Source organism: Suillus paluster (assembly GCF_016628075.1).
Source record: "Suillus paluster strain FC165 chromosome Unknown EDB91scaffold_41, whole genome shotgun sequence".
Lineage (NCBI taxonomy): Eukaryota > Fungi > Basidiomycota > Agaricomycetes > Boletales > Suillaceae > Suillus > Suillus paluster.
This window is the reverse complement of record NW_024537601.1, coordinates 169,393-186,181: the sequence shown is the minus strand read 5'-3', so window position 1 is coordinate 186,181 and position 16,789 is coordinate 169,393. Positions and strand designations below refer to the sequence as shown.

Genomic DNA, 16,789 nt, shown 5'->3' with positions numbered 1-16,789 from the left:
TTTACTAAACAGTCATGCCGTGGCTTCGTCCGGTGAACGGGCCTCCATGCTTCTGACTTTGTTATCCTATACGTATACTGAGGCATTCAATGACGGTACTTACATGTGCGTGGAGTGTGCAGTGGAAAATTTACTTTGACGGACTTTCGCGATCTTCACGTATCTCCCGGCAGGCCCTGACTGAAATCAATCACGGTGTGCTGCAGACGGCCAAGTATTTTTTAGGCCCGGGCGCGCCAGTACGTAATGCAACGCGTGCACGGGGTTGACTCGGATCATTGAACCCACGTTCACCACATCCATCATGACACATGGAAGGATATGAAAGCATGGCAAAAATTAATGAGGCGTGCCACAGCCCTGAGTGCTATCTATTATGGATTCCAGTACACGTTACGACGTGTTACATGACCGCAGTGAATAACTATATTGGTTCAGTGTTCTGAGGCATTCCGTGTATGTGGAAGATTAGTCTTATGTTGCGCTTGATCTTGATGACCTTCCTTTTTTGGGAGAGAAACTGCTGATCCTCCAACGCTCACAATGGTTTAAGAAGGAAAAAAAAGCTCCATGGTATGGGTGCCCTATGATTGATGACTCACGTGGCTGCGATTGGATATCAGGAATTCCTATCCAACGATGTCGTACACATTGCGAATGCAAGTATGACTCTGTGACCAACGGCATTTGATTCGAGACTAACTAATAATGCATAGATGAAATCTCAAATGAAGTAGGAAATAAGTATGTACACCGAATTGCATGCAGTATCAAGAAACCATTTCACTGCTCTAAGGATAAACAGCTAACCTGATCTGAGGTGAATAAGTCACCCAACCTAATTAGCAACTTTACCCAAGGGGGTCTTGGCCATGACGCTAATGACCTCGAATAGCACCTGTGGAGTCAGCGTTAAAATGGTGGAGAAGTTTGATAGCATCACGTACGTCGGCCGCGGCCATGGTCGTGAGCTCTGCATTGGTATCATATGCAGGAGCAACTTCAACAATATCCGCCGAGACAATGTAGAGACCATCCAGGCCTCTGAGAATGGTGCGTAACTCGCGCGTAGACCAGCCTTCCCATTGCTGAGTTTATTGCCTAAATAATCAGGGTACAAACTCACCGCCAGTTTCCGGGGTGCCCGTCGCAGGAGCAAAAGCGGGGTCGATTGAATCAATCTGTAATAAGTTGATTGATAACTCAAACAGTGAGATAAAATGTTAACGCACATCAATGGATAGATAGACCGGTCGATCGCCGACGGTCTCCCGAATCTTTTTGATAATTCCGTCGGTGCCTAGAATGAGACTGTCAGATTATGAACATCAATGAATGGCCAGCCTTTTTCACCTATGGTGTCGATCTCACGTGCCTCGATTCGTTGGAAGCCAGAGGCGTCGTCATTGTCATAATCGGCTGGTCCTGAAAGCGTGGTCCTGATAGCGCCATGCTAAACTCCAAACTAGGATCAAAGTATTCGGTGATGGTTGATGGTAAGGAAAAGTGATACTTGCAATAGAGCTTCCGTTCTTAATCAGACCTTCCTGACTAGCCCAGTAAAAGTAGGTGCCGTGATTAATAGCGGCTTGATCGGAAGGGGCACCTCCGAACACAGAGGGCTTCCAGGTATCCAAGTGAGAGTCAAAGTGAATGACAGAAATTGGCCCATATGCAGAGTGAATGGATCTGGGCCGTAACATTGAGTACTAGTTGAAAATGACCTGCTGGAAGCGAACGAACCTCAACAAAGGCAGAACAATCGTGTGGTCACCACCAAGTGTGACTACACGTGGATGATGTTTTCCGTCAAGCGAAATTGGAACGAGGGGCTTGCCGGTGAGGGCGTCGTTGCCGAGCGGGGAAAAGGTAGGTCGGTGGAGAAGCTCCTTGTGCCCACCTTCAATTTGCTTGATTGCAAACTTGTTGTCGTAAGGCGTGACTGGAATGTCACCGCAATCTACAATTTTTAGTCCCGCGAGGAATGGGTTGACCTCAAGGGGAACGTTGTATCCTCCGTACAAAGTCAGCCGGCGGGATCCAGCACGAATACCAGCAGGCCCGAACCGGGCACCCGGGCGGTACGATGTCCCCGTATCCTGTGAAGTAACACTCGATTAAAACCTTTCGAATAAACAAGGATAGAATGACGTACAAACGGAGCGCCAACGAATGCGATGTCAAAGGTAGTGTCTCGGTCCTTTCCAAGACACTGGACCCATGGCAGCTTCGCAAATGTAGTAATTCCAGAGAAAATGGAGTCCGCAGTCACTACATTGCCGGTGAGCGGCAGTTAACAGGGGGGAATTTATTATATACCCTCATCATCGCCTGGATATACGGCCTGGTAGGGATATTTGACATAATTCATAGGAATCTGTTCTTCGTGGTGATGATCGTGAGCAAGGCCCACGGCAGCAAACACCAAAGCGAAGAGAGTAGCAGTTTGAGTTTTCATCTCGGGGGAAATTTCTAGAGGGTAAGTCTTGGTGAGTTTCAACGAGCATCCGGCCACCTAAAAAGCTTTCCTTGCGGGAAAAAATTTGCATCTCATGACTCGTCATCACGCAATGAACGTCACAAAAGAATGGTGGTTCCGTCTTGATAGCATGACAGGTGCAAAATGTTTTCCGCCATGAGGCAGAAATGCAAGACCCCATCTGCCAGATGAATCTTATCAGGGAAAGTGAAATGGAAATCATCGGGAAAATCGGCTCACAAAAATACTCCCTAGATGAGATCAAACACGATGCAAGCCTCATTTTGAGAAGGATATGACTTGTCCCAGAGGATTTCGAAAGGGAATCGCCATGGGACAATCCGAGGTCCTTCACGGTTAAATAGTCCGTTGCCTCGGAATCTGCTATAAACACTGTAAATTGGCAGCGACTATTCACCAAGTCTCGCATCATGTCACGTACTAGATCCCTAGACGAAACGGCACCCCTTCTCCCCAATGCTCAGCGCACACAGCAGCAACTGAACGACTATTCCCTTCAGAACCTTCCCGAAGTGGTAGGAGAGAACCGATCGACTGGACCCCGCCTTCTGGCCTCCCTTCTCGTTGATTCGATCCCTGGTAGGCTAGATTGTCGGTCTCGACGAGTCGAGAGGATGTGCTAACGACCCTACCATGTCCATCAGTCATCTTGTCCTACATTTTACAGAATTCTATCCAGACAGTGTCGATCGTGATCACAGGCCGCCTGGGCGCAGAAGAACTTTCTGCGGCTGCATTTTCGATGATGTTGGCCTACGTTACTGGCGAGTAGCTCGCTTATTTCTCTTTGCAAGGATGATCCCACGTCCTATAGGCTGGTGCATTGCACTGGGAGGCGGATCAGCGCTTGATACGTTAGGCTCACAGGCATTTACCGGAGGAAGTCACTCTACCGATCTGTCCGTGCATTTCCAACGTTGCGTAGTGTTGCTCTGGATTCTTCTGATTCCTGTCGGCGTGCTCTGGGTATTCATGGAGCCTCTGTTGTTGGCTATCAAAGAACCTCCTCGTCTTTGCAAGGACGTGCAGGATATTCTGCGCATCTTGTTGTTCGGCGCACCTGGGTATATCGCTTTCGAGTCCCTCAAGAAATACCTGCAATGTCAAGGTCAGGCGTGTGTTAACCGATCGTCCATGAGCTTACAAGCTCTGCAGGAATTATGAAAGCCGCTACTTTCGTACTGATTATCGTATCGCCGATCAATATCGCACTCAATATTTTCCTGGTCCATTATACATCGCTGGGCATGCTTGGCTGCCCTGTCGCGCTTTCCATCACATACTGGTGTGCATTTTTCCTCTTGATCGCGGTGACATACATGTCTTCTGCGCACAAGCAAAATGCTACATGGGGTGGTTTTCAACCCAGAGCCGTCTTCGACATCGAGAGCTGTGTCGCATTCCTCAAGTTGGCACTCCCGGGTATCTTAATGGTAGGCACAGAATGGTGAGCCACGACTGCTCCCAATCAAGGTGTCCCACTCACTCTGAACAGGGCTGCATTCGAAATAGTAGCCCTTGCAGCCGGTCGCCTCGGCGAGCTTTCACTGGCGGCGCAGTCTATCATCATGACCACCGACCAAAGTATGAATATTTCCTGATGCACTTCATGATTTATTAACCATGTCCATAGTCATATGCACGTTGCCTTTTGGATTTGGTTAGTGTCCATATCCGATTACCATTACTGCGTTTGACGTCTCCCCAGGGGTCGTTGCCTCAAATCGCATCGGAAACCTGATCGGGGCACGAACGGCCATCGGCGCAAGGAACACAGCTCATGCTATTGCCCTTCTGAGCGTCATCGTTGGCTTCGCAGTGATGATCGTCATGTTAGCAGCCAGAAATGTACGTCAACAATCGTCCCGCACCGTGCTTTTATACCAAACGGCAGATAGAAATTTGGTTACCTCTTCAGCGACGATGAAGATGTTGTCCGGCTTGTCAGCAAAGTAATGCCTCTAGTTGCTTCATTTCAGGTGAGCACATTTCATGTATGGCGCTCATAAATTGAAAACCCCGTGAGATCGCCGACGGTCTGGCGAATGCCTGTGGTGGCGTCCTTCGCGGCCAAGGTGGGCGAGTAATTTTTGGTGTGAAAGGAAGCTCACCTATCAGCGCTTTCAGGCCGACAACACCTCGGCGCCATGTTCAACCTTGTCGCATACTACATTCTTGCATTACCGATCGGAATCACCCTCGCATTCAAGGCCGGTCTTGGCTTGCAGGGACTTTGGATCGGTGCGCATTCCGTGCATCTTGCGAAACTGCTGCTCATCCTCATGCAGGTCAAGTCATCGGCCTCTTCATAGTAGGCCTATCTGAATATGGTGTGGTATGGCTCGGGACAAACTGGGACCGAGAGATACAGAAAGGAATCAAGAGGAACGCCGAAGAAGCAAAGCGAAGGGTGTTGGCTGAACGGATACGCCAGGAAGGCGGATTGACGAATTGACCTGAGAGACTTCACAAGAGGTGAAGGAGTGATAAAGAACGCGTGTTGGGATACAAGCTCCGAATTCAAACTTCAATAGAAGGCGTGATGAGCGCTCTTCCTATATCTGCAGAGGATGTGGTCAAGCAGAATATAGAACACGAATCATAATCAAATGTGTTTTCTTTCCGTCAGCACGCAAACCGACCAAAGTACGAGAATGTGGAGCTTTGGCGAACACCGTGTGAGATTGATGCAAGTCCGCGGGCGACTCCAAACACGTTGAAGTAGAAGATGTCAATACACACTTTTAAGTTGATCCACGTAAATTACAGTTCATCCCTGACAGGTTGCTCTGGCGATGTTTGGAGGAAGTCTGCTGACCCATCCAAGATAGATCTAAAGAACTTCGTCAACGGGTCATACTTTGTCATCCCTGAGTAGTCATTTCTGTCAAGTAATCATAGTTGAATCCGCAAAAGCACCCACCTTCATACAAAACCGGCACGCTGGACCCTGCTGGATACACAATCACCTTCGACGTCTTTCCCTCGACAGTCGCAGGGAACCCCAACGATACCGCAAACGCGCCATCCGGGTCTGTATGATGGCCAAACGCCATCTTCTTCCAGTAATTATTCGAAAGGACCTGCCAGAGCAGCGGGAACTTCTTGTCCTTATTCAAGAGAATGACGCGTGGGAGGTCGCTCCTCTGTGGGGGAGGCGCAGGGTTACATGGGGCCACCAGGAGATCAGGTTGAAAGCCAAACCTTTTCGAGCCACGCTGGGATGTCGTGGATCTGCGGGAGGAGTTTTACTTTGTTAGGCACGGAGCGCGAGGCCCAGCGGATGAGGTGGCCAGAAGTGCGTTCGCCAGAGTCGTACGACTCAGGCGGAGCTTGGCTACCACGAGGGAATACTTTGAGCGTTGGAAATCCTTGAACACCCTGACCGAGTGTCAGTTATGGCTGCGTCGAAGGCCAATGTGATGCGCACCTGTTCTCCGCATAACCGCTTGTTCGACTCGGCATCGCAGTCTACTGCATAGAACGGGATTAGTGGACTCAAGTTCTCAGCAGCCTTGCTGTACTCGGGAGCCATTCGTTGACAGTGCTGGTGTGCATGGTCGATCAGTTGAAACGAAATAATAACTCTGTAACTCACCCCGCACCACGGGGCGACAAACGCAACCACACTCGTCCTCTGGTTGAATGAGAACAATCAATATCAGTTTTATCTTAAGGAGAGACTTAAGGTCGCCTACATTACTCCTCATAGCCTTCCGGAAACCTTTCGGGTCTAGCATCTTGACCTTGGTGTCAGGAGGAAATATAGCTGCAGACACTATTGCGGGCAATAGCACAAGGAGCGCGGCTAGACTCGGAGGAGACAGAAACATTGTAAAACACTTCAACTGTGACTGCCAATGCTAGCAAATAGAGGAGCGGGCGAGCAATAGAGAAGGAATATCGAGTCGAAGAAAAGCGTGGATGGTTACTGCTAAATATGCCATAACGCGCTCAGGCTGCGTCGGTGAAGCGCTGACGTGTCACGTACCCACTCGGAATGATTACAGTACTTGCGGCACACTTGCTTGATAATTCTATCGAAATCAAACCGACGCTGGCTTTTTTTATTGACGCATGCGCTGGTATGTTATATGTATGTATAATGAGACGAGGAAGGGAGTAAACGAAGGTAGCGCCGGCTCTGGGGCAGGTCTATAGTACTACAACTTGGTTGCAGCTGCATGATCTCCTTGTGGTAGAGATGTCGTCCTGGAGGTTTTTGCAACCAATCTACTACTCACCCTTGTCATCTTCAACATTCGGTTGGGCAGGGTCCAGGTAGATACTCATGACTTAGGAGAGCGCCACAGAGATGATCACGAAGATGAACTCGTCCCGAGTCAGTGTACGGAAACACATCACCACATCCGCCGGGAAAATAGAAATCGGGAAGTGCCCCATCGAGGGCTACGCCGGGTAGACTGAGACAATAATAAGGATGTACCTGAGCGTCTGTCAGTTAATGGAGGGTTGTGCACATGATGGTTCTTGGCGTAGATGTGTCCCAGAAGGAGTAGAATCGCCCTGTCCAAGGGGCAATCTAGCACCAGTAGCTGATCTAACCCTGACAAGCCAATCCCAAAGAATGGTGGCGGCGAACTGCGGGGACTCCCGAAAGCGCTTTCGAAAAGAGGACGCGGACTCGGAGAAGCTATGCGAAAGCAAACGACCCGAAAACACCATGGAAGCCTCTTGTGTATGTCGGCAGAACTGTAATAAATGGACTCAACCTTGTACTCGGAGTAGCCGCATCAGGAGCCGTCGCAGTACTAGTGTTTTCAAATTCCCATTGTCGTGCTGACAATGTTATATAATCAGGGGCAGACGTACCACCACTATGGATGACGATAAAGTGGACCTACTGTCAAAGTTTGTTGTTGCCTGGCAGCAAGACAGGGAGCCAATGACGAGGCCCAATTCCAGAAACTTGAGGAGCAGATGCGGCCAATGACGAGGTCCGAGTGCAGGAACTTGGGATTGCAGTGGCCGAGAACTAGGCTCAAATTGATGAATTACAGCAAGCAATGCTGGGAGTGAATTTGTTTCTCTTATATCTCTATTTTTAAAGTTATCGCTAGCACAATGGACTGCACTGCAATCAACCCGAATTTGTAGCAGAGTTCTTCTGGACACAGCTCGAAACAAGCTGGCGATGATTTGTGGCTTTGATGATTGGACTCGCTGACGGCATACCCCATGTAGTGACCATGTAGAAGTTAAAAAAAAAAGCGGCGATTGTGCCCCAAAAAGCACTTCCCTGCTTGAGTGCCCTGATCCATGCGAAGAAGGTGAACACGAGCAAAAAAAAAATGGCGATTACCTCATTATCGTATGAGCCAGCAACGGAATGGGAGATGTAGTCCGGCACGGCTGCAAGAAGACCAGCACTTTTATCTTTCATTTCATTCGTAAACCTGGCAAATAATCTTAAAATCGACTGGCACAATTGAGTGCAGAGCGCACGTACAAGTATGTGCCCAAGCGGTGAGGGTGCTGAACCCTGGAACTAGGGAGACGCAAATATTGCGGATATCGACAGGGAGATTGAGTGCGTGGAGTAAGTTGTGAATTACACCACTGGTTGCCATAAGACCGGGATAGATGGTTCCACCAACTACACATCCAAGGGGGTACCATGCCCGTTGAGTCAAACCAGTTCCAGAATTCCCGGACAACGCGACTTGTGAGGTGTTAGTAGAAGACCATAAACGTGGTGCTCACATAGAAGCCTTTAGAGACTAGAACCTTTGCTTTGTCATTCCTGAGTAATCACTTCTGACAAGTAATCAAAGCTGTATACGTAAAAGCACTCACCTTCATACAAGACCGGCACGCTGACCCAATGACGTCCTTCCCTCGACAGTCGTAGGGAACCCCAACGATGACGCAAACGCACTATCCGGGTTTGTATGATAGCCAAACGTCATCCTCTTGCAGTAATTATTCGCAAGGACCTCCCAGAGTAGCGGGAGCTTCTTGTCCTTATTTAAAATAACGACGCCTGGGAGGTCTGTAGGGAGGCGCGGGGTCACACGGGGCCACCAGGAGATCAAGTTGAGAGCCAACCCTTTTCGAGTCACACTGGGATGTTGTAGATGTGCGGGTGGAGTTTTACTTTGTTGGGCACGGAGCGCGAGGCCCAGCGGATGAGCTGGCCAGAAGTGCATTCGCCAGAGCCGCACGGCTCAGACGGAACTAGGCTACCACGAGGGAAGACGTTGAGCGAAGTTGGGAACCCTTGAACACCCTGAATGAATGTCAGATATGACTGCGTCGAAGGCCAATGTGATGCGCACCTGTTCTCTGCATAACTGCTTGTTCAACTCGGCATCGCAGCCCACTGCATAGAATAGGATGAGTGGACTCAAGTTCTCAGCGGCGTTGCTGTACTCGGGAGCCATTCTTTGACAATACTGATGTGCACGTTCAGTCAGTTGAACAATAATTCTGTAACTCACCCCGCACCACGGGGCGACAGACGCAACCATGCTCGTCCTCTGGTTGAATGAGAGCGATCAATTCTACCGTGAGGAGAGCCGAAGGTTACCTACATTACTCCCCATAGCCCCCGAAAACCTTTTGGGTCTAACATCTTGACCTTGGTGTCAGGAGGGAGTACAGCTGCAGACACTTTTGCAGGGAATGGCACCAGGAGCGCAGCTAGAGAAAATAGAAGCTTTGTGTTTAAACACTTCAATTCAACGCTTACCGACTGGAAGTTGATTGGAAGAAAACAAATGACAGGCGCTGACCAAGCGCTGAGATATACCCCTATTGATGTCCTCTACACAGAGGACAACTTGCGGACCACCATGGATCTGCTTAGAAATACTACCATCGAGGAAGTAAAACAAAAGGCAACAGCAGAAATGCTCAAGAAGGTTGGGGTGCTCTACCACTATCTGTCACAAATGCCATTTTGGTCCAAAGTTTATCTGGTATGGACTCAAGGTTGTGGACAACAACTTAACTTGCTTTTTTGTTGGTCAAATTATTGTCCTGTTGGGGTGTACTACCCTATGTAGGACATTGCTATCTAGGCAAGGAGGACACCCGTGTCCCCCGCCGCGTCTCCGACTCTGCAAATGCCCCGGTGAGGTTGACCTCATCGGTCCGCCGTCTTCACTTGCTTACACACCATCAGATGGTTCGTCATCAAGCTGTCCGGCCAATAGTTGTTGTATCTACCAAAGGCAGCCTCATCATGGATACGCTGGATTCAAAGCTGGAAGCAGACCTCGCGGGAGCGAGACTCATACTAGAAGAGGAAGAAGAAGAAAAAAGAATCGACAAAAACGTCCAAAACGAGGTCAGTCTTGGTAGATCACTGTGGGCGAGCGCTATAATCAGGGACGTCCAGACATCCCGTGGTACACTATGGATGATGGTGACCTAATGTCGAAGGTTCTTGCCTTGCAGCAGGACATGCAGGAGCAGACGGCCAATAACGTTGCCTTGCAGCAGCATGAGAAAACAGGTGGCCGAGGGGGCAGGTTCAAATTGATGAATTACAGCAGACAACTGTGGGAGTGAATTTGTTTCTCTTATATCTCTATTTTTAAAGTTGTCGCTAACACATTGGACTTAGGACCACACTGCGATTAACCGAATTCATAACAGAGTCCTTCTGGACATAGCTCGAAACAAGCTGGCGATGATTTGTGGCTTTGTGAGCAATATGGCCAAGCAGGCATTGGCCGCTCTCAATTCAAAAGACCGACAGCATTGGCTACCCATTGTCAGCCGACCTACAGCACTCCATTTGCTGTTGCACCGGAATCGTGTTAGGGACCGCGGCGATTGGGCTGCCCACACCTCGGCAAAGGACGACATGAGTCAAAGTATCCTAGTCTTGAAAGCAGGCCCAGAACGGGACGATATGACCTTCATCTTTAGAGCCGTGTTTGATGGTGGGGATCCGGTTCAAAAAGGATTCACCGGTGACCCGATGGACGGCTAGTAGTTTCAAGTATGAAAGTTCCAGGTATCCGAGTGTGTACCTATCATACAGTAGCATCGAGATTACAGTCGTGATGGTTGCCTACTGCTGTCAATGTCAGCGTGTTAGCATCGGAAGCACACTGACGTAGCGCTGGGATGTGCGTTTGAATAGTGCACGCGATGAGACGAGGAATTCGATTGAATGCGCGAGGGCAGCAGATCTCGAGAAGGTCTACAATATTACAGGTCGCAGGGGTACGATCTATGCGCCAAAGATATCGTTCTAGAGGCTTCGAGGTATTTTCTGCATCTCATTCACCTAACTATGACTCCCTCTCAAGCACTGATGGCCTTCCTTCTCGACACGGGTTTTGTCCGCTTGCGTTTCTTCCCCTGATCGAACGCATTCGCGATTTTCAAGTCACGTCCAAGCACATCGTCCTTCTTCACTTCATAAATGCGAACCTAGAACACATTCAGCCAAATATCGCAAACTAATCACTTCACGCACGATCCAGTTTTCCGACGTATATGCCTCGTCAAGGTAGTCCAACGTTGGGCCCTGGATAGGAACATGCTGCCCCCGCACACGATCCACGGCCTGCTGACCACCAAACAGCTCCGCAAATCGGTAGTAGCTCATCTTGTACATCAGACTGTCGCGCATCGCCGGGCTTGCCTCACTGTCCACACGGTATTCGCCACGGTTGAAGTAATTTGGCTCTTGAATTTCATCAGGCCAGACGCCTTGTGCGATACGTACCATCCAGAGGAACTTGTTGATGTCATCGCCGCTGTACCCGATCAGCCCGCCGAAAATGATGAGCACGTAACTGACATCGTGTTTGCGCAGGATGGGGTAAGCGATGTCCTCGGGCGACGCCATGGCCTTGCCCACTGTCGCAATGTGTGCTGTTGCATACGTCAGCGTCAATCAGGGTCGTCCGATATGAGAGAAACTTACTGTTGTTCCAGGTATTGTTGTCCACCAATGTTGGGCGATCCGCCATTCCTGCAATCTGGTAGCCGTAGTCCCACCAGCTCATGACAACTGCATCCTCTGCCGTGTTCTGCCTCAGCCAGTGATATGCCTCCCTGAAATCATCAATGAGGTTCTTGCTTCCGTCGGGACCCGACGAGCTGAGCACGACGGATGGCGAGGAGTATGCATTAGAAGTCACCCATGTGCAGTGCACGACGAAGAAGAGGAGCAGCCCGAGGGCGTTCAAAAGAACGACAAAGCGCGTGTCCATACCGAAGATGCCCTTCTCGGCAGTGGTGGCAGATTTGGCAGCTACAGCAGAGGTGGCAACATTGGACACGAGTTCACCCAAGACACCGCCAGCAGATGCAGAGGCTTCCTTTTCCCTTTCTTTCTCCTTGTTCTTTTTCGCCTTCTTGCTGGTGGCGGGAGTAGCGGGAGTCGTGGTAGATGGACCACTTGTTGCAGTGGTGGAGGGAATACTTGAGGACTCAGTCTTGTCATCTTCAAGACTTGGTTCGGTAGGGTCCAAGTACGTATCCATGAGTGTCGAGAGTGCCACAGCAGCAGATACACAGACAACCGGTGTGAGGGTAAGCATCAGACGAACCATCACACCTGCAAAGTAGCTGGCAACGACCGCGTAGATGATTACAAAGATGTGCTCGTCCCTCAGTGTACGGAAACACAGCACTACGCCAGCCGGGAAGAGGAAAATCAGGAAGTGCAGGTCCATGAAGAACGAGGGCCATGCGGTAGGCTGATGCTCGGAGACTGAGGCAATGATGGGGATGTACCTGGGCGTCTGGTCAGCAATGTAGGAATGTCCACAGGTATCTCCACATACTTCTTGGCATAGCCTGTGTCCCACAGGGAGTAGAATCGCCCAGTCCAAGGGGCAATCCAGCCCTTGTAAGTAAGGCCGATAATTCCAAAGAAGCCGATCAAGCCAAGAGAGATGACTGCGGCGAACAACAATTCCTGGAACTGCTTCGAAGAAACGTGGGCGCGAACAAGTTGCGCAAAAGCAACTATCTGCAAAAGACCGAACACGCCTGGAACGGTATAAAATAGGAAGGTAAGGAACATGAAGAAGGAACATACCGAGTGCAGCCATGTGTTCGCTAGTACGAACGGGCTGGAAGCCAACGAAGGGGACCTGCATACTGGCCAATGTGCCAATCGCATACCAGGACGAATACGCGACATAAAGCCGGCTCGTGAAGCGACCCATCAGCAACAAGACGAGGGCATGTAAAGGGATCATATTTGTGATGAATGCATACCCACCTGTGACATTGTTGTCAGAGTCTGGACTTCAAACAAATTATGATTATGACGACGTACCCCATGCAGCGACCATGTAGAAGTAAAAAACAGCGGCGATTGTGCCCCAAAAAGCACTTCCCTGCTTGAGTGCCTTGATCCATGCGAAGAAGGTGAACATGAGCAAAAAGATGGCGATTGCCTCATTGTCGTATGAGCCTGCGACGGAGCGGGAGATGTAGCCCGGCACAATGCCAATGAACGCGGCTGCAAGAAGACCAGCACTTTCGTCTTTCATTTCTTTCGTAAACCTAGCAAATGATCATAAATTGGCTGGCATAATTGAGTGCGGAGCGCACGTACATGTATGTAGCCCAAGCTGTCAAGGCGCTGAAACCTGGAGCTAGGAGGACGCAAATGTTGCGGATATCGACAGGAAGATTGAGTGCGTGGAGCAAGTTGTAAATTACACCACTGGTTGCCATAAGACCGGGATAGATTGTTCCACCGACTACACGTCCAAGGGGGTACCATGCGGTTGGGTCAAACCAATTCCAGAATTCCTGGACAACGCGACTTGTGAGGTGTTAGTGGAAGAATCTAAACGTCGTGCTCACATAGAAGCCTTGCGAGGCAAGAACCTTCGTTGCGCGACTGTAAAATGGGCTGAGCGCGCGTATGAACACAGAAAGTCTACTTACTAGTTAAACCATGGATCGCTGGAAATAGTTCGTTGTGTTAGTCACGAGATATTCGTATATGCTTGCACGTACAATTCGTGAATAATACTCTCAAAATTAATAACAGCAAAGAGACGAGAGGCAATAGCAGCGCCTGATATGAGAGCAAGCGCAATGATGCGGAGGAGGGAGGCGGTATTGCTAACGGTTGTAGGAGACAAGTCAGAAGGGAGCGGGTAGGCGGCCGGCATGGCCGCTAGCTAGTAAGTATTGTGGACTGTCGTTGACTGTCTTTTGGCAGGGTTGAAAATGAAGAGACCGGGATATGAGCTGCACCTCCTTGCAAGCAGTTGGAACTGCGAAATTGAAAGTCGACGTGTCCAATCATAAATGCGGACTTTGACCCCTCCGTGGAGGGTCGATCCATCTCGCAGCACACCGTCTTCTCAGTACCACTACTTAGAAGTTACTCATTACTACTATTCATATGCTACTGAGGCCCTTGGCTTATGTGCGCTGCTCGTAGTAGCGCGATGCTTGCTTGGACCTCGGTTGAAATCTAACCGCTGGGCAGCGCACGGGACGAATTATGAGTGCAACTGGCTGTCGGTACCACTTTTCCAATGACCGAGGTCTAGGGATTCTACCGTGGCGTCCACCATATATTACCCGCCAGGTAGATTTTGGCACCATGCCCTTAATCTATCAGTAAAGCGATACCTGCGGTGACCGGTCCCGCAAACAGTGTGGGAGGAATAACACAGACGTTCACCTCGAGATACGGAATACTCGTTGAATCAGCCTGGCTTGAAACACAGCTTAATAGATTATGCGTGCTGCATCAGACGCTGAGCAACGCGCTCGGATCTAGTATTTGCACCCAGGTCAAACGCGCTAGCAGTGCACTCACCGCCCTGCCGGAACTTCATGGTAGTACAGTATACACTACCCTCCGCCTCGATAACGAACCGTTACCCTAATCACCTTCGGTGCGTCATAAGGCAGTGACAACACCATTAGAACGCGCCATGTACTGATGGAATTCCTACAACAGTGCTAGTTCAACACGTGTTTCTCATCAACCTTCTATCTTAGGCAGACGTGCGGAAGCCTCGAGGCGCAGCATGCACCCCTCATAAGCGCTACCAGATTTTGAACGAGGTTCTCTACTTTTCTTTCAGCTCTCTTCATCCTGCATCTCTTCAATAGCAGAGCCACCATACTCACGTCCTGGTGACTGAGCAATATACACAATTATCCAGCCTTACGGGTGTTTTCGTACCCTAATCCATTTTAGGTTATCCGCAGATTGACCAAATCATGCTCCCCATCACCGAATTCCAGGTCGCGTTTTGTGGGATCGCGACCTTTGCGGCCACTTTCGGCTACGCTTGTGCTCGTAGAGCCTCCTCCCTGGGCGCGCAACCTAGCCACGTCGATGTCGAACCGTGAGTCACGCAACCCAGCCAAGTAGTAGTAATCCATAACTCGGGCTCAGCGAGGAGAAGTCTCTCAAGCGTAAGCTCGATGACTCTGATGCCGAATCCGAAGGGGAACAGGAGAGACCTGTCAAAAGGAGCAGAACGCCTCCTATCGACCACGAGGAGGAAGTAAGTTTTGATCGAAGACGATGATACTGTTCCTTCATTTGTTGAGCAATTTCTACTAGGAGTGGGAAGTTGTCATTCCACCTCCTTTGTGTCAAGAGGCGCAGAACGCGGCACCCCATCCTGAACCAACTGTGCGACAGGAAGTGTCCATAGCTGCTCAAGACGGGACCGAGCAAGTCGCAGAAGTCGCTACAAGCGCTAATGAGGTAAAGTTAAGATTCAATTTGACCGGGCATGACTCAAATTAATCTTCTGTAGCCCACTCCAGAAGCACATACTCCACCGGTTACCATTGATAACGAAAATGTCCAGCCGGCCGAACCACAGACGGAAGAGGTTGAGCCACGACCAAAGCATACTGAGAGTCGGTCACAATCATTGAGTCCCAATGAACCTAGCGAGCCTCGCCCCGTTACGCCGCCACCTACGGCTCCCAAGCCAGTCACTCCCAGGCCAAATGCGACTGCTTTCTCACCTTTCGCAAGCCTAGGCACTCCTAAACCGAATGCGATTGCTTTTTCCCCTTTCGCAAACTTAGTCACTCCTAAGCCAAATGCGACTGCTTTCTCAACTTTCACAAACACCAAGTCTCCTTTCACTAAGTATTCCAATACTCCCTTCCCGTCTTCGACGTCGACTTCCACACCTGCTTGGCGATGCGGCGAATCTCGTACTCCAGACTTGCCTGCTGAAAACGCGCCTGCACCGTGTCCGAATGATAATGCCCCCTCACCGTCTCCAAACGATGCTGAGTCGTTTTCAGCCAGTGCTCTAGGGGACCGTGCGCAGGCATCGACAGTACCTAAAGCATCCTCTCGTACGTAACCGCATTCGGCAAATTGCCCGTTTAATTAATCTATGGTATCACTAGTTGTAACCGGTGAAGAAGACGAATCCGTCTCCGCAGAGCTTAAAGGCGTCAAACTCTACATAAAGCGCGGGCGCAAAGAGTTCACGGATGGTAATTATGGGCACATCAAAGTCCTGACGCAGAACGAGCGCGAACGCCTGCGTAAGTCTATCTTCCTTACCAGATATCGGCTTTTGATCTCGGTGCGGTGCATTAGTATTCAGACGTGACCCCCTGGGCCAGGTATCAATGAATGTAGCCTTGCGGCCCGCAGTGCGGTGCCATTATGATGCAGGAGAAAATATTCTCCGGGTCGTCCTGATGGAGCAGGTTGCCGTTGAGGGGAAGGAACCGAAGGACGAGGTTGTGATCTATGCCCTCAAGGTAGGTAATAGATCTTTCAGCCATGGACAATCATGTTAATTAGTCGACATGCAGCCGGGGCGTTCATCGAAGGCAGACTTCAAGGTGTTTGCAGAAACGTTATGCGCAAACGATCGTCTGAAGGCGGTACCATAATTGTCCTCCTCGGAGTCGATGGCAGATGTCATGTCGCAAGATGCTGGTCATCTCCCCTGGAACGCGTGGGCGTTCGGGTAGATCGAGTCGTATGACAGGGAGGTCAACAACTCTGACGCATGTACAAAATTGGCCTTGGTTAATGGAAAACCTTACCAAGTCCAGACTACTGAACAGTTATGGATATCCCCACACTGTATATTGAATACCCACTAACGACTGAACGCATTGTACAAATTTTCGCCCATGTTATAATGCCCATGTGTAATAGGTCAAATGGCGCGAATTTGTATTCATATACTTGATAGAATCATGATTCTGGTGTTAAGTTATGGGAAATTCGATTACAACCTGACCACAGTACCCAAAAAGCATTGGAAGTTTACCAAAGTCATGGGACTACAACTGCGCTCGAGTGGGAGTGACAAAACCAGACTG

The 16,789-nt window shown here is 49.8% G+C and overlaps 8 protein-coding genes across 8 annotated transcripts; 3 read left to right on the top strand and 5 right to left on the bottom strand.

Annotated features, from left to right (window-relative positions):
- Positions 1 to 565: 565 nt before the first annotated feature.
- EDB91DRAFT_1143485 (arginase family-domain-containing protein) lies at positions 566 to 2,500 on the bottom strand. The gene is made up of 9 exons (XM_041319091.1): positions 2,320 to 2,500; positions 2,156 to 2,271; positions 1,744 to 2,099; positions 1,518 to 1,689; positions 1,354 to 1,453; positions 1,233 to 1,300; positions 1,127 to 1,181; positions 948 to 1,078; positions 566 to 898 (listed from the first exon to the last, which is right to left on the bottom strand). Exons 1-9 carry the CDS (start codon positions 2,456 to 2,458, stop codon positions 839 to 841), a joined length of 1,197 nt encoding a protein of 398 aa, XP_041175419.1. The 5' UTR covers positions 2,459 to 2,500; the 3' UTR covers positions 566 to 838.
- A 339-nt stretch (positions 2,501 to 2,839) lies between these two features.
- Positions 2,840 to 5,128, top strand: EDB91DRAFT_1143483 (MATE efflux family protein). Its single transcript, XM_041319090.1, has 11 exons — positions 2,840 to 3,079; positions 3,145 to 3,264; positions 3,315 to 3,608; positions 3,656 to 3,947; positions 3,996 to 4,084; positions 4,134 to 4,160; positions 4,209 to 4,348; positions 4,399 to 4,479; positions 4,527 to 4,575; positions 4,628 to 4,741; positions 4,789 to 5,128. Exons 1-11 carry the CDS (start codon positions 2,911 to 2,913, stop codon positions 4,953 to 4,955), a joined length of 1,542 nt encoding a protein of 513 aa, XP_041175418.1. The 5' UTR covers positions 2,840 to 2,910; the 3' UTR covers positions 4,956 to 5,128.
- On the bottom strand, positions 5,064 to 6,435 carry EDB91DRAFT_1143477 (thioredoxin-like protein). The gene is made up of 6 exons (XM_041319089.1): positions 6,199 to 6,435; positions 6,099 to 6,137; positions 5,931 to 6,047; positions 5,705 to 5,881; positions 5,424 to 5,646; positions 5,064 to 5,370 (listed from the first exon to the last, which is right to left on the bottom strand). The coding sequence occupies exons 1-6, from the start codon at positions 6,331 to 6,333 to the stop codon at positions 5,264 to 5,266; spliced, it is 798 nt and encodes a 265-aa protein (XP_041175417.1). The 5' UTR covers positions 6,334 to 6,435; the 3' UTR covers positions 5,064 to 5,263.
- A 1,085-nt stretch (positions 6,436 to 7,520) lies between these two features.
- Positions 7,521 to 8,307, bottom strand: EDB91DRAFT_544075 (uncharacterized protein). The gene is made up of 2 exons (XM_041327665.1): positions 7,971 to 8,307; positions 7,521 to 7,917 (listed from the first exon to the last, which is right to left on the bottom strand). Exons 1-2 carry the CDS (start codon positions 8,138 to 8,140, stop codon positions 7,602 to 7,604), a joined length of 486 nt encoding a protein of 161 aa, XP_041175416.1. The 5' UTR covers positions 8,141 to 8,307; the 3' UTR covers positions 7,521 to 7,601.
- A 12-nt stretch (positions 8,308 to 8,319) lies between these two features.
- On the bottom strand, positions 8,320 to 8,904 carry EDB91DRAFT_1250242 (uncharacterized protein; the record flags this gene model as incomplete). The annotated part of the gene is made up of 3 exons (XM_041323201.1): positions 8,320 to 8,654; positions 8,708 to 8,750; positions 8,800 to 8,904. The coding sequence occupies 3 exons, from the start codon at positions 8,902 to 8,904 to the stop codon at positions 8,320 to 8,322; spliced, it is 483 nt and encodes a 160-aa protein (XP_041175415.1).
- A 237-nt stretch (positions 8,905 to 9,141) lies between these two features.
- Positions 9,142 to 10,463, top strand: EDB91DRAFT_1337530 (uncharacterized protein; the record flags this gene model as incomplete). Its single annotated transcript, XM_041325585.1, has 5 exons — positions 9,142 to 9,454; positions 9,544 to 9,596; positions 9,648 to 9,812; positions 9,854 to 9,996; positions 10,124 to 10,463. Exons 1-5 carry the CDS (start codon positions 9,241 to 9,243, stop codon positions 10,461 to 10,463), a joined length of 915 nt encoding a protein of 304 aa, XP_041175414.1. The 5' UTR covers positions 9,142 to 9,240.
- Positions 10,464 to 10,780: 317 nt separating this feature from the next.
- Positions 10,781 to 13,731, bottom strand: EDB91DRAFT_1329708 (glycosyltransferase family 66 protein; the record flags this gene model as incomplete). The annotated part of the gene is made up of 10 exons (XM_041325329.1): positions 13,466 to 13,731; positions 13,394 to 13,411; positions 13,310 to 13,346; positions 13,056 to 13,255; positions 12,774 to 13,003; positions 12,531 to 12,716; positions 12,274 to 12,481; positions 11,409 to 12,223; positions 10,956 to 11,356; positions 10,781 to 10,909 (listed from the first exon to the last, which is right to left on the bottom strand). Exons 1-10 carry the CDS (start codon positions 13,621 to 13,623, stop codon positions 10,781 to 10,783), a joined length of 2,382 nt encoding a protein of 793 aa, XP_041175413.1. The 5' UTR covers positions 13,624 to 13,731.
- Positions 13,732 to 14,313: 582 nt separating this feature from the next.
- Positions 14,314 to 16,679, top strand: EDB91DRAFT_544005 (uncharacterized protein). Its single transcript, XM_041327664.1, has 8 exons — positions 14,314 to 14,361; positions 14,427 to 14,820; positions 14,871 to 14,982; positions 15,042 to 15,188; positions 15,241 to 15,799; positions 15,854 to 15,994; positions 16,050 to 16,216; positions 16,271 to 16,679. Exons 2-8 carry the CDS (start codon positions 14,693 to 14,695, stop codon positions 16,349 to 16,351), a joined length of 1,335 nt encoding a protein of 444 aa, XP_041175412.1. The 5' UTR covers positions 14,314 to 14,361; positions 14,427 to 14,692; the 3' UTR covers positions 16,352 to 16,679.
- Positions 16,680 to 16,789: the final 110 nt, after the last annotated feature.